Here is a 14,141-nt window from a genome sequence, read left to right on the forward strand (position 1 = left end):
GCCGTGATGCTGCCCCCTCCTGCTCAATCTCCCGGACGCCATCCATTCAACCAATTGGGTGTGACTTGGGATTAAGATAGGGATTGCCACATGGGTTGCTCTGTCTTTTATTGTACAGGATCTGAAGAAAACCACTGAGAAAGGATGATCAATGCGATCGCACAGAACGGAGCCATGTTGATCAAATTAACCACTTCCAGTCTAGTCTAGGACGACTTGATTGGCTTTGCGTACTCGAGCTGGGTGCCCCAGACATAATCCCAGAATTTGGAGGTGACTCCGAAACTGTTCCGCGTGTTAGCTGTTACTCGAGATCCACAAGTCAAGATGGACACTTACCCAAGCTCAAAGTTCTGGTAATGGTGAGCCAGATGATATTTCTTGAGATCGCGCACGTATGAAGGCAACGAACGGTGATGCAACCAGTAGTGAGTGCAGTCGTAGCAGATATATCCAAAGATGCCTCCAGAGAAGACTGTCACTGCGACATACCAGTCGTACCAAAAGACGGTATGTGCAAGCTTGTAGAATGGGGTAGCCAGTATCAAGAATAACGTCGGAGGCATGACTAATCGGTATTTATCCATGGGCAGATAATGATGGATACCATGGAGGAGAAAGTGCAATGTGAGGAAGACCGGGTGATCCGGAAGATAGTAGTCGAGGTGGAAAACGAAGCGATGGAGGAGATATTCGACTAGAGTCCACAGGAAGAGACCAAGTAGCCAGTATGAAGCAGCGACGAACGGAGATGAAAGGTTTGCGAACCCAATGACGGATCCATATGTGACGGGTGGAAGCCAGAGTAGTGGAATTATGTACCACGGTGTCATGCTCAAGGGCTCCAAGAAATTTCCGAACAGAGGGGCCGAATCGCCACCACGGTAGTGTCGAGGTCTGTGAACCTGTTCGAGGTAGAACTCTTTGGAGAACTTGCTGAACAGCATCTGTGTAAACAGTGGTCGGTTGAGATCGAGGAACTTGTGTGTCTTCCAGTCTGCGCCCAAGTCGGTGTCTTTAGACAAATCTTCTGCGCTGGACATGCCCGTTGTCTCGAACACCGCGCGAGAGGGGAGATCCTCAGTATTTACGCCTTGCTCTTTCAACTGGGCATTTCCATTGGCGGTCGCAGGTAATGGTACCACTTCGTCAGGGTGTGTCGACTTGGTGGCGGTCTTCAGCACAGCATCAGTGGTGACGAAAGCGATCAGACTCTCTTCCAGAATTTCGTACGCGGCTTCACTGTGGAAGTGCGAGACTTCGTCTTCCATTATGGCCTTGACATCTTTGCCGCCATATTCCAGGATGAATTCAGGACCACCGGGGTGGTCTTCGAGAAAGTCGGTGACATCGAAGACGCGCTCACCGATTGTGACATAGCATGACTTTTTGGTATTGTGTGCTTCCACCTCCGCCTGAAGGAGGGTGGGAAGGGTACGGCTAGGCATCCTCAGGATTGAAATTAAAGGAATGTGCAGGTCGGATTGTGACTGAACTGAAAGATCTGGCAAGGAGAGGGCCAGATGTAGGAGAGGGAGCGTGGGAGAAGTAGTCGGCACTCGTCGGGATCAGGCAGCAGATAAAAGCCTTGAGAGGGTCTGGTTCAGGGGAAATCTGACATGGGCGAGGCAAATAAACATATGGTGACGATTGACCGCAGAATAAATCCGAACTCTCAGAAGCTCAACGTGCAAGTGGGAGTATCAGGCTACTCGATCACACTTGGACGAGTCGGTTTCCTCGAGGGACCAGGGGCAGTGTGGCGTGTGGACTCTGTAAGAAGATCCAATCGCGGGATTTAATCTCATGAAATTTCCTATCGAGTCCCCGTGAAAGACGAAACGCGATGATTTGATGACTTAATGATATCCCGAGTCGCCGGATTAAAAGCTTCCGCCGCATCCGCGGCCACGTGATGGGAGACTGACTTTCACGTGACATGTTCACGGCCGGGAAGTGATCCACTATGTACCTGGGTATTAATGGAGTGGTTTAGCTGTACAGTGCCTCGTTGCGACCGAGGTGTCCTCAGTACCCTAGAGTCTTTCTATATTCTTCTCCCAGAGGCTTGGCTCCGTATTGGAGCAGGAGATCGTAGATATCAAAATATTTGTGCACCTTCGCCCACGCTAGTCCTCGTTCTCCGGACCCGTTCCGCTCATTAGGATCAGATCCAAGTTCTAGCAACAACTTCACTGTGCTGGTGCGTCCATATGCACACGCAACGTGTAGTGGTGTGGATTCGCGGCTGCCTCCCTGAAGCTCGAGAACACCTCTGCCTTCCATAGCCACAATCATTTCAACGACTTCATCTATGCCCGCGCGTGCCATGTAATAGAGTGGATGCGAAAGACATTGATTGTGGTGTAGATGCCTTGGCAGATGGATCTGAACCCAAGATCCAAAGTTGCCTCCTCTCGGCAGAGTGAAAGTCGCAAACAGAGATTTCATGGCGTTCTCCATTCTCTGCTTATACTGACCCGAGGGAAGTTGTGTCGCATAGCTTGGCCATGTTGATGACACATATTTCAACAATGGCCACTCTTTCATGCGCACATTTGCATCTTGTTTGACTAGGCAGTAGCCAGATCTAAATACAGGCTGGTTCAGATAATCAACCGTAAGACAGGCCAATGCCCCAAGATCCTCGACTCGGTCGAAATGAAACTCCCAAACGGAACTCAGGCGGCATTGCTCAGAAGCCAAGAATTGCTGGACGGACGAATGAGCAAGTGCCGCATACTTGGAGGAGGCATTGTATTCAATGAGCATGGGACATCTTCTCAAGATTTCTTCAGCACTTTCCGGGAACAATCGATCTTCTGGTTGGATTGAGCTACCGTTGCCTTTGAAAACCATGGCTTCGCCAATTTCTTCAATTCGGAGTGGTCGCTCGCCAAACATGAGCCAGTGTAGAGCAGCTCTTAGCAACGGGCGATCTGACGATGGAACGGCATCCAACGTCGCAATGTACAATCCCTCGAGGGTTGGGGATACACTTTGCAGAGCACGTTCGATTTGTGAAATCGAACGAGCGTTCTCGATCAGTGCGGTTAGCTGGCATTCTGCCCAGCGAAATGACCCCTGCGTATTCTCTGAGAACACCAGCCGCACATTCTGTTGCACCAAGGTCGGAAGTTTGCGCAATCGCTTTTCTTGGCTGAGACGTTGGTCGACATACGCAGAAATGTCCTGGTTGACATTGCCAGAATTCATATCAACTTGGATGAACGGAGTTGTACCAGTCATCTGTTGCAGATCCAGGTCTGGGGTGCTGGCAATCATTAAACGTAGATTTGCACATTTTCTAGCCACGCGAAGCAGACTTTCTAGGATCTCCTCTGCCTCGTCGCTTTCGTTTGGAGCATCGACAAATAAGAGTATATCCTTCTGTGACAAGGCACATCCTCGAGTCAAAAGATTTTCGAGTTCCTCAATGCTGGGACCTTTCGACCCAGATTCCTGGTGTCGACTGGAAGCATGAGCTGCTTTAATCGCTGCCGAAACCCCTTGGACTTGTTCAAGAAGCTGAGAAAGCAGCGAACCAAGTACGTTCGAAGCGCTTTGAGTCTCTTTCACAGCAAATGAGCAGTAGAAATACGCCGACAACGGCCTTGTTGCCCACGGTATCTTGGTTCTCAGGTGCCGTATTGCCGCGGAGAGCAGTGTAGTTTTCCCAGAGCCACTGTTGCCTATTAGCCACAACACCTTCGCTCGAGTATTGCCACCTGGCCCGCTGTTGCCCTTTAGCCAGAACAACTTGGCCCGTGAGCCATTCTCGAGCCAATCATCGAAAGCACGCTCCAGAAACCATCTCCCAGATTCGCCGGAGATCTTATTCAGACATTGCTCATAGGTGCTTTTTGGGTCGCATTTACTCAACCATTGTCTGACTTCATTCAATTCGAAAGCTTCGAGTTCACTAAGGTTGCTCAACTGTTGACCCTCGATCAACTGCTTCATTTCAGTGATCTCATCTCGGATAGCGTCAGTATTTGACACTACTATCGACAAATCTTCGTGAATCGCCCGGACATAATTCTCAACCTCGATCGTTATAACCCTAGCCGGATAGTCAGCAGTATTACACAAGACATTCAAAGCATCCGCTTTTATTCGTCACGCTTCGACATCGTAGCGAGGCATGAAACAAGCGCTTCAGCCAAGCAAGTTCCGCCGCGGCCAGTCTACTCCATCTAATTTCTCTAGACTTGTACAAAGAAACAGTTACTCACCGTTGGTCTGCATGCAAGGCAAGCTGAAGCACTGGCAGAGCATCATCAAACGCTCGTAGACTTATGGCAGTCGCCTTATCGACAATCTTACCGAAATGAATTCTTTTGGAGAGACCTGCAATACGTTTATTGATGAGAATTGTCGCCTCCTCGCACGCCTTCAAAGGTCCATTGACATGGTTCAGAGCCAGAAGTCGATCAAATCCAGCAATTTTGTCAAGCTCTGCTTGCAACTGAATCCCTGCGATGATACCCCTGTAGGATGATATTTTGCCCACGAGGATAACAAGCTCCTTTCGGGCGCTTTCTCCAAGATGGATATTCTCTTTGGCTGCGGTGCAGATAGCATCAAGGCCTTGAACGATATTCACGCAGCTTGCTATCAGCCCAAGAAGTTCGGCCATAGAGTCTGACTTCGACACCACCAAGTCGGATTTTCCGAGTACATAATCTGACTCTTAAGATGTCCGAGCTCAAATTCGTTCTCGTCCTGGTGGACATGGAAGCCACTGATCCTGTAAGCAAAGCATGAGTAACTGCCCCGTCTCAAGACCATGGGAACATGAGACACACTCGGGAGCTTGGCACTGCTATTGAGACGGTATTGCGCCAACGTAGAGGCTGCTCACGTGACTGACTATCTCGGCTGCGCTCGCCGGACAGCCCCGAAGCACAATCAGGCTGTCATAACAGTCTTCAGCCTGACGACATGAGGGGCAACTGCCTGTTTAGGTACGCAAGCAATGACATCTAGCCTACAGCCTCCGTAAAAGAATCACTCTTCTTGCCGTGCTTCTAGAAGCTCAAACTTACTGACACGACCGGAGAATGAAACGGAAAGCATCAGCCTTGAAACAAGACGATGATCAGCCTACGCCTTCAGCAAGCACGCCAGAAGTTGACATTGACCAAGATGATATATGTCCCATATGCCAGCTCTTACTCTACAGGCCAGTGAAAACACGCTGCAATCATACTCTATGTGAATCATGTATGGCTCATTGGGCCGATGTGTCCATCACGACGCAGATGACGACGGTGGGCCTAGATGATCGCGCCGTCCTGCTTCTGCCCAATGAGATTGAGACGAAATGTCCAATGTGCCGTACATTGACGGCGGCAAAGTTTGATTCTGTTCGAGAGTCTAATTTAGAGACTTATTACCCTGTTGCTTATGAAGAAAGGCGAGTCGAGCATCGAACAGCGGTAAATGACGACTCGGCATCCAGAGTCGAGACCTTGACGGTTTACATCGGCAACGAGCACTCCATGATTCGGACAGAAGACGAAGATAACAACAAGCACCAATGGAACTTCTTCATACGGCCATCGAGGAGTGATCTGTTTGAAGAAGTCCAGATATTCCTAGTACGATGAATGCTCTTGTGGCCTGAATTTTCGCTGACAAAACTAGCATCAAACATTTCGCAATCCGCGGGTGATAGTCCAATGGCCACCTTACGAAGTTCGACGTCTTGGGTGGGGAACTTTCACAATTTATGCCAACCTTATTCTGAAGGCGGGTTACAGCTGGGTTAGCTCCGAAGCAGAAGATACCGGCGATGGAGGTGTGAACGGAAAATTACCCTTGGAGTGGCCCCTAGACTTCAATGGGCGTGGCAGTCAAGGAAGACTGCGTCTCAAAGTCAAAAGAGAGAAACACGGTCAAGAAGCCGAGGATGAAGCGCAAGGTCAAGAGGTACGACGAATGTGGCTGCGACAGAGGGAGACGGATCCAGATTGGGTAGATCCCGATACCTCTGAATGAATGATATCGTTAGTACTAAAACATTCTCGAACTTGGGTTTTGTAGCATATCTCCGAGCTGATCAGGTAAGGTGCACTGAATCAGCCAATAGACCAACAACCGCATGGAGGAAGATGGCCACAATTGCCATGGTTGAAGCATTTTTGATGGTTGAGTGGCTTGAAATGCAAGTGACACTCATTCCGTTAGCAGCACCAAGGCACCGACATAGATGAGAGTGCTAACTTGCAGACAGATACCAGTTATCAACGACCGCCTTCGACCAATGAAGTCGACAATGAACAAAGCGGACATGAGCACAGAGACAAACTTCACAATACCATAAAAGCCGGTAGTGAGTGATTTTGTTCCCGTTCCTGTGATCCTGAGCTTCTCAAAGTTAGTGCGATGAACTCAATGAAGGTTCGGACGGAAACCGAGGCGGGAATGAGACGAGAGAGTCGATACTCATGTCCAGATCCAAGTTTGAAGTGGTTGCATGAACATTGAAAGTATTCAAGGAACGAACAACAAAGGTGTTGAGAGGCAGACTTCCGCAACCAGCATGCCGAAGACAGAGCCTTATAGTCTTTCAACAAAGGAGACATTTCGGGGTTGTGCATCCGTAGTGGAACAAACAAGGTCCATCCAGTCACGACAGATATCTTAACATGGTCAGATGTTGCAGTGTCGTGAAAGACTGTGTTCACAGTCCATTACTTGACGACTGGCATTGCAAAGAAATCACTGCAGACAGAGAATTGACGCCAGTAGGTGAAAGCCTTGTCGATCATGGTTGTCAGCCCAGCATCTAGTACCTCATTCTCGCGGGGAAAATTACTCACTCTGGTCGCTAACGCACGAAAAGACTTCTTGCAGAAAGATCGTGATCAAAATGGCCTACCCTGGTTCTCAGATGGGGACGAAGAAATAGAGAAGGGAATGTCTGACTGTAAACTCACTCCTGCAAGCAATGATCCTTCCCGCCGCACTACACTGCCAACGAAGAAACGATCTCACAAGAGGAAACTCACATCGACAAGAGATCCCATAGATTTCAGTTCCTCTCCCCGCCTCGGTGAACGAAGCCAGACTTCCTGCACCAGTACCAGTCAGGGCTCGGGCATCCGCAGACATAGTTACCAACGCAATCGACCAGGCACTGACCCGATGGATTTCACTTATCCCTCTGCAACAACCCCAACAAATACCAAGTTTGAAGGTTCGGTTGTCCGCAGACATAGTTACCAGCGGAACCGGCCAGGGACTGACCCAATGGATTTCAGCTACCCTTCTGCAATAACCCCGACCAGGGCCAAGGTTGAAGATTCGGCTTTACCATCGGCAGGTGTAACTTACCCGAAATTACCCCTGTCAGGCAGCATTTCGCGTTCATCAGGTGCATACCGCGGTGATATCAACACAGCTGGTGACTCAAGCAGCCGTAGGCTGAGCTACGAACGCATTCGACCACCGACCGCCTCTAGCAAGGAGACCGACCGACCAACATCACCATCGGCAGGTAAAAACGAACCAATCTCCCCCGAGTTGGATTTCTCCTCGACGCCAAACGATACATACTACAGCAGCGATAACATCTTCATCCCCGAACAGGAGCTTTCTCCAATACAAAATGACGCATATCACACCAACGACAACATCTTCATCTCGGACGAGGACTACGATTGCGACTCCCCGGACGTGGAGAAGGTGCAGCACAAACCAGGTCAAAATGACATGATGAGCGGAGCCGTGGGGCTCGGTGACACACCACTCTTGGACAATGCCTATCAAGGCAATAATGTCATGTACTGGGGCACTGCTCGAGAAGCGGCCAAAGAGATGCCGCTCAAGGTGGTGACAAAGCAGACGCTCCGAGACATGTTCCTACCGGGGAATGGTGACGACGAGTGCTGGTCGATGTTGCCGAGTGATTTCTTGATTGCGATGGTTGGCATCGGCTCAGCGGCAGCCGAGGTGGAAGAGGCTAAGAGGAGCGGTCGCATCGTTACGAGTGGTGATACGATGTTTGCACTGGCGAAGCGTGGAGGGACTTGTGATGATGATGTGGTGTATCCAGAGAATATCAAGCCGTTGATTGGAAGTGATGAGGAAGGGTTTGATGAGCAGTTTTGGTTGACCATGTGGCGAGAGGGTGAACGTTGGAGAAGTGACTCAAATAAGGCGGTGTTTTGAATATAAAATTCAAATATTGAAGAACCAGCCCACAGAGGTGATGGCAGAGATACTCTTTTACTACACGGCATTGAGAAGTAATATAATTGCCCCATCAAGGATTCCATCAAGGATATACATATTTTCCCCCAGTCTCACAACCACCCTTTGATAGAATATCCATTGCCTTTGATCATATTCATTAGGAGGAAGGAGTGATGTTTGCGGCCATCCGGTACGGCAAGTCCAGTTCCACCAATGAAGCTCAGTCTTGGCAATGCTGTCGAGCTAATCCTAATCAGGGATAGACCGAAATAATTTCTCCAGGCTTTTGCTGCAACTTTCGACTTCTTTGCCCTTGAAGTGCGAGCTCCAAATTTCGATCCGACCGATCGCAAGAAGGCAAAAGAAGGACTGCGCTACTCGCGGAAGAAAAAAGAGTCCATTTCCAAGGCTTGCATAATCCTTACATCTTTACTCCATCCATATCACACCGACATCTCATCTTCCCATTCCTCGAGGAAGACAAATTTCGATTCCTGCCCACTCGCTCATCCTCTTTCCCTAATCGAACGAACAAACTTTTTCTCACAACAACAGACCAGATGGCATTCGGCGGTGCGCCCAGAGGCCGTGGAGGCGGTGGAAGAGGTGCTCCAGGTGGACGAGGAGGCTTTGGCGGGGGCCGTGGTGGAGGCGGCCGTGGTGGTGGACGAGGTGGTTTTGGTGATCGCGGCGGTCGCGGTGGTGGCAGAGGTATAGCTCTTCTCTGAATGGGCTGCAGGATACCCAGAAAATGCGTGGGAAAGAATCACATCTCTGACTGACTCTTGTTCTTCTCTTGCAGGTGGCGGCTTCGGCGACCGTGGTGGTCGAGGCGGTGGCAGAGGCTTCGGCGGTGGCCGCGGGGCTCCCAGAGGAGGTGGTGGTCGAGGTGGAAAGCCTGGCGCCCGAGGTGGTGCCAAAGTCATCATTGTGGGTTCATCATGGCACCTTCTCGCTCCAAAGACTCATCGAAGGACATCAAATCCTGTTGTGTTGGAGCTTGAGGCACATCGGAAAGCCTAACTAACACATTGTTTTTGCGCAATCTTAGGAACCTCATAGACATCCCGGTGTCTTCGTCGCTCGTGGTGGAAAGGAAGATCTCCTGGTCACCAAGAACCTGACACCCGGCGAGTCTGTTTACGGCGAGAAACGTGTCAGCATTGACAACCCAACCCCAGCTGTGACCGGTGAAGCCGAGACCGATGCCGCACCCGCTCTCAAAACGGAATACCGAGTCTGGAACCCTTTCCGCAGCAAGTTGGCAGCTGGTATTCTAGGAGGTTTGGAAGAGATTTACATCCGCCCTGGTTCTTCAGTCCTCTATCTCGGTGCAGCTTCAGGCACATCAGTCAGTCACGTTGCCGATATTGTCGGACCTACTGGACGAGTCTATGCCGTTGAGTTCTCTCACCGAAGTGGTCGCGATTTGATCACCATGGCCACCCACCGCACCAACGTCATTCCCATCATCGAAGACGCCAGACATCCTCTGCGCTATCGTATGCTGGTTGGTATGGTGGATGTCGTCTTTGCCGACGTTGCACAGCCCGATCAAGCCCGAATTGTCGGATTAAACGCACATTTGTTCCTGAAAGTCGGCGGGGGCATCCTCGTCTCGATCAAGGCCAACTGTATCGACTCGACGGCCAAACCCGAGGTGGTGTTTGCCAACGAAGTCAAGAAGATGCGAGAAGAGCGAATTAAGCCCAAGGAACAGTTGACACTAGGTGAGTTTTGGACATTTTGTCCCCTGACAAGCAGGACAATCCATACTGACTGTCGATCCTTCACACAGAACCCTTCGAGCGTGATCATTGCATAGTGTCCGGCATATACCAGCACAGCACGAACTAGAGCAGTGCTTCCCCAATCTTGATGCCTGCGACGAAAAACAGTCTAGTTTATGGTTCTGGTGTATGAAAAGCAACAACGGGTCCTAGAACGGCGCGGGAGAAAACAGTAACTGGGCGCCTCTAATATATTGAAAGGTGAAACCACTTTACGCGTGCTTCTCAAAAACCCGGGGCCTCGAAGACGATGTACATGTCACAACAACCTGGCTTGAAAAATGGGATTACAGAGAGAATCGCAACTGGGATCCCAGCATTACCATGCCCTGCCATGCCACGTTCAGGGGTTGCGGAAATCGGTCGCACGTCGTCCGTCATGTTGTACGTAGGCGTTTATGGTCGGAGTTCCAAGGCGTTGGACAATGTTATTGTGTGGTTTGCGGCGGAACGGGAAACAAGGTGCAGTCGTTTTCTGTCACCTGGTCGTGGATTTGGATGGCATAGATGGAATCACCGAAGGGCCGTTGCCGCATGAACTGAGATGTGCTTCCTCTTCGGTCAGTGCACTCAATGGCTTTGATATACCATTGTTCCTCCTTCGTTGAATCGTACATGTCTACGCATTTAGTCCTCGGGCAAGTTCAGGCAAGTTAAATGTCGTGTCGTCTGTGACAACCTTGAACCTTATCGACTATTCTCATCCCTGCTACGTGGAAGCAAACCTAGGTGGAGGCATCGAAACACAGATTACTAGCCCGGGGCTTGACGAGAATTCTCTGTTCATGGTATTCAACTGATTGGTTTCATAATTTCATTTGCCCCCATTCGAATGCACGCTAGGTCCTATGATCTGATGCCGACACTTCAGGTTATGCAGCCTATATCCCTATTTTCCTATTTTCCAAGTTATCATGCACTCATGTCCATACCGCGCCTACGCTCGTGAACTGACTAAATAAATGTCCGTTCTCGAAGGGTGCAATGTTTTTTCGTACACCTCACGCCCACAACCCCACAAACGGCAACCCTAGGTAGACGCCCGGTCACTAACACACAGGTGCAGGTCGACCCTGTGCCTGGCTTGGGAAATAGAAAAGAAAAGATGGGCGGAGTGCCATTTGAGTAGTGATGCCCGGGGATTTTCCGCATTTCTTTCTCCTGGATATGCCGCCGATACAGGACAAGCTATGTTGGCGCGAGAAGCCGAAAGCTCTTTCCGTTGCGGTCTTGATTGGGAGACTTGTTCCACCTTGGACACTTTTGGGAATGTCTTGCCGATTGTCAGCAAATATTCTGCTGCAGTGGTGAAGTCTGTCGTGTTGTAGGTTTCTGCCAGTTTCCGTTCATGGAGACGGCCGTCATGCGTGAATCATTGAGCGCGGTGCTCCGTCATAGGTAGTGTTCGTCGGTTCATCATATCTCGTTGCAGGCCATCAAGACTGTATATCTCTCAGACTCTCACATATGCTGCAGATCTCGGTTAGCGCCAATATTAGATATCACATATGAGAAACCACACTTACTCGCATCGATCTGCTTGATCTGAGGCAGCGCCAGTTTCACTTTGTTCCTGTAGACAGCCGGGCCCATCAACTGAAGCGGATTCATCTCGAAGTACACCGTCTCGAGTTCTTCCTTGTCGGCCAACTCCCGCTCGACTTCCCGGAAATCACTGAATCTGTTGCTGCTGGCCCACAGCTCCTCAAGGTGTTTCAAATGGCTGAGATTCTCGAGATGCGAGATCTGGTTGTTGGAGATATCGAGGACACGGAGTTTGTGGTTTTGTGAGAGAGAGGAGGCGGAGATCTCGGTGATGGCGTTGTGGGAGACGTACAGTTCTTCGAGATTGGACAGGGATTCGAGACCGGAGATGGATGTGAGGCGGTTGGATTTGAGGTCGAGGAGGCGAAGGTGTGTCAGAGGGGACAGGTTCTTGATCTCGGTGATTTTGTTCTTCCCCAACCACAGTTCTTGTAAGGCTTGTAAGGGCTCGAGGTTCTCGATCTCGCGCAGTCGGTTGGCGGCCAATTCGATCATGGTCAGGTTCTCGAGACCCTCGAGGTTTTCAATCTTGGAGATGCGATTTTGGACAAAGTAGAGTTCTTTTAGGGTCCGTAGGTGGTTGACATGTTTGATGTGTTTGATCTTGTTGAAACTCAGGTCGAGGCTGGTCAGGACTTTGAAGTCGTCGAAGCCCTTGACGTGGGAGATGAGGTTGTCGTATAGATCCAACTCTTGCACTGTGTCACCCAGGCTGGCAGGAAACTGGATTGAAGAGATCTGGTTCTGGCGGAGGCACAGCCTTATAACCTTGGTAAAGCGTTCGAGTCTGAGGGCTGGGATGGAGGTGACACGGCTATGGACCAGGTCGATGTCTTCGACGTTAGGGTCCAGATCATCTAAAAGATCTTCATCGGCTTCGATCTGGTCGACCGGAGGAGCATCGGGGTCGGAGTAGTCGGGATCACTGAGGATCTCTGGGTTGGTCAGGACGGCGTTGCGTGGTGGCATGCGCAATTTGCCATCCCATCCGTTGCTGCTCACAAGAGGGCCGTTGGAGGACGGGTGACTGTCTTGAGCGGGAGGATCTTGTATCTTGATATCTGCTTGGGAGTCTGAAGGCTGGTCCGCACGCTGCGAGCCATTGCTGAGGGTTTGGCTGGGGTCGGTCATGGTGAAGGGATGACGAAAGTGGTGGGATGAGGGAGATGGAGTTGGGGAGGGATACCCTTGCCGCCACTTGTGTTTCCTGGGCAATATTTATACAAATTTCTGCGGGGTCTGCGGAGGATTGATGGATGGAGTTCGGGTTTCTCATTCATTGATTTTGGAGTGGAATGTTCCTGTCTTGTCAGTGCTGTTCGGTCACTGAGAAATCGTCACATGCAAGGCAACCAAGTTCAAGGCAAAAGAGAATTCCAATTTCTGACTAATCAATCTGGGAACGGGAATGGGAATTGGATTTACGAATATATGCATTTCCAGATCCAGTTCTCATTCATAGATCAAGCACTGCCATGTCTGGACTAGAATCTGCAACGCCTGGCTTACAAGCCAAGGTCCTCTTTGATCAACCCAAAATAGTGTACACGTCGCATTGCATTGCTAGTCAAGTGACCCAGGATGCTTTTCGTCTCTGCTGCCATTCCAACACCAATCAACCGTGGAAGAACCCAGTCCGCTTGCACTTTATGAGAATCTCTTGGTAATCTTTGCAATAACTGTGCAAGGCTCGACGTTAGCAGGATATCCTCCTCAGAGCAGACCTTCAACCTACGATGTAGTGCCACCACGCTGAAAATAAATCCCAAACTCAAGAACAAAATCACCATAGGGTCCACCTTCAATCCGGGACTCTCATCCGTATATAATCTCAGCATGGTTCCACTAGAGCCGCCCGCACCTGCCGAGCGCGTGGATGCTGGTCTTGCATTCTTGACGGATTCTTTGTGGTCGGCTGCTGCGCGTCGACGGATGGCTGATCGCGGTCCTCCAGGTGGTGAGCCTGCTCGTGCGATTGATGAACCACTGGTCTTCGACGCTGAAGGTGTCGAATCAGCTCCAGACTCGGGTCCTGAAGTCAAAGGCGATGATGGTCTAGGTGCAGACTGGAGAAATCTTGGTTAGCCCATCGTTCTACAAGACTTGTCGCTTCTTTCTGCTCCCAAAGCTCCTTGATGTATTCTCAATAGAGCCACCGCGCGACGGTCGCCGGAAAAGGAAAGGAAAGTGGGAGTATTGCATACCATGATTGCTGTCGTAGAGAGGAAGGGAGGGGGGAATTGTGTGGTCGCAAGAAGGAGAGAGAAAGAGGTCGATGAAGAAGCGCTACTTCGAGGAAACGAATATGGGATTGACAACGAACAAGGAGGAAGAGGACGCTGTCAGAGGAATTGCTCGGTGGTGGTGATCTGGTCCTTTTCGAATCGCAGCTTGTGGACACTTTAACTTATTCTGCCACGGTTGATTTCTGGGGAAACTAAACCACCAAGGGGCTCTCAAATGATCCACCGTAGCAGTGACTACGGTGGAGTCTCGAGGCAATACTAGTACGTTTGCGCTGTTTGTCACGTTTGTCTACAACATACGCAGGTCTCGAGGCGATCAGAATCCTGACCCGTTTGATATTGACCTCTAGTCACTGAT

At 50.2% G+C, this 14,141-nt stretch overlaps 6 protein-coding genes across 6 annotated transcripts; 4 read left to right on the forward strand and 2 right to left on the reverse strand.

Annotated features, from left to right (window-relative positions):
• Positions 1-206: 206 nt before the first annotated feature.
• On the reverse strand, positions 207-4,639 carry LTR84_006655 (uncharacterized protein; the record flags this gene model as incomplete). Its single annotated transcript, XM_064850215.1, has 4 exons — positions 207-285; positions 340-1,440; positions 2,036-4,063; positions 4,236-4,639. 4 exons carry the CDS (start codon positions 4,637-4,639, stop codon positions 207-209), a joined length of 3,612 nt encoding a protein of 1,203 aa, XP_064703102.1.
• A 589-nt stretch (positions 4,640-5,228) lies between these two features.
• On the forward strand, positions 5,229-6,003 carry LTR84_006656 (uncharacterized protein; the record flags this gene model as incomplete). The annotated part of the gene is made up of 2 exons (XM_064850216.1): positions 5,229-5,603; positions 5,650-6,003. The coding sequence occupies 2 exons, from the start codon at positions 5,229-5,231 to the stop codon at positions 6,001-6,003; spliced, it is 729 nt and encodes a 242-aa protein (XP_064703103.1).
• A 771-nt stretch (positions 6,004-6,774) lies between these two features.
• LTR84_006657 (uncharacterized protein) lies at positions 6,775-8,178 on the forward strand (the record flags this gene model as incomplete). Its single annotated transcript, XM_064850217.1, has 1 exon — positions 6,775-8,178. One exon carries the CDS (start codon positions 6,775-6,777, stop codon positions 8,176-8,178), a length of 1,404 nt encoding a protein of 467 aa, XP_064703104.1.
• Positions 8,179-8,762: 584 nt separating this feature from the next.
• Positions 8,763-10,059, forward strand: NOP1 (Small subunit processome complex component; the record flags this gene model as incomplete). The annotated part of the gene is made up of 4 exons (XM_064850218.1): positions 8,763-8,913; positions 9,005-9,132; positions 9,254-9,932; positions 10,001-10,059. 4 exons carry the CDS (start codon positions 8,763-8,765, stop codon positions 10,057-10,059), a joined length of 1,017 nt encoding a protein of 338 aa, XP_064703105.1.
• Positions 10,060-11,445: 1,386 nt separating this feature from the next.
• On the reverse strand, positions 11,446-12,668 carry LTR84_006659 (uncharacterized protein; the record flags this gene model as incomplete). The annotated part of the gene is made up of 2 exons (XM_064850219.1): positions 11,446-11,462; positions 11,519-12,668. The coding sequence occupies 2 exons, from the start codon at positions 12,666-12,668 to the stop codon at positions 11,446-11,448; spliced, it is 1,167 nt and encodes a 388-aa protein (XP_064703106.1).
• Positions 12,669-13,373: 705 nt separating this feature from the next.
• Positions 13,374-13,622, forward strand: LTR84_006660 (uncharacterized protein; the record flags this gene model as incomplete). The annotated part of the gene is made up of 1 exon (XM_064850220.1): positions 13,374-13,622. The coding sequence occupies one exon, from the start codon at positions 13,374-13,376 to the stop codon at positions 13,620-13,622; it is 249 nt and encodes an 82-aa protein (XP_064703107.1).
• Between the last annotated feature and the right edge of the window lie 519 nt (positions 13,623-14,141).

This window comes from Exophiala bonariae (genome assembly GCF_035927105.1).
Source record: "Exophiala bonariae strain CCFEE 5792 chromosome Unknown scaffold_25, whole genome shotgun sequence".
Classification (NCBI taxonomy): domain Eukaryota; kingdom Fungi; phylum Ascomycota; class Eurotiomycetes; order Chaetothyriales; family Herpotrichiellaceae; genus Exophiala; species Exophiala bonariae.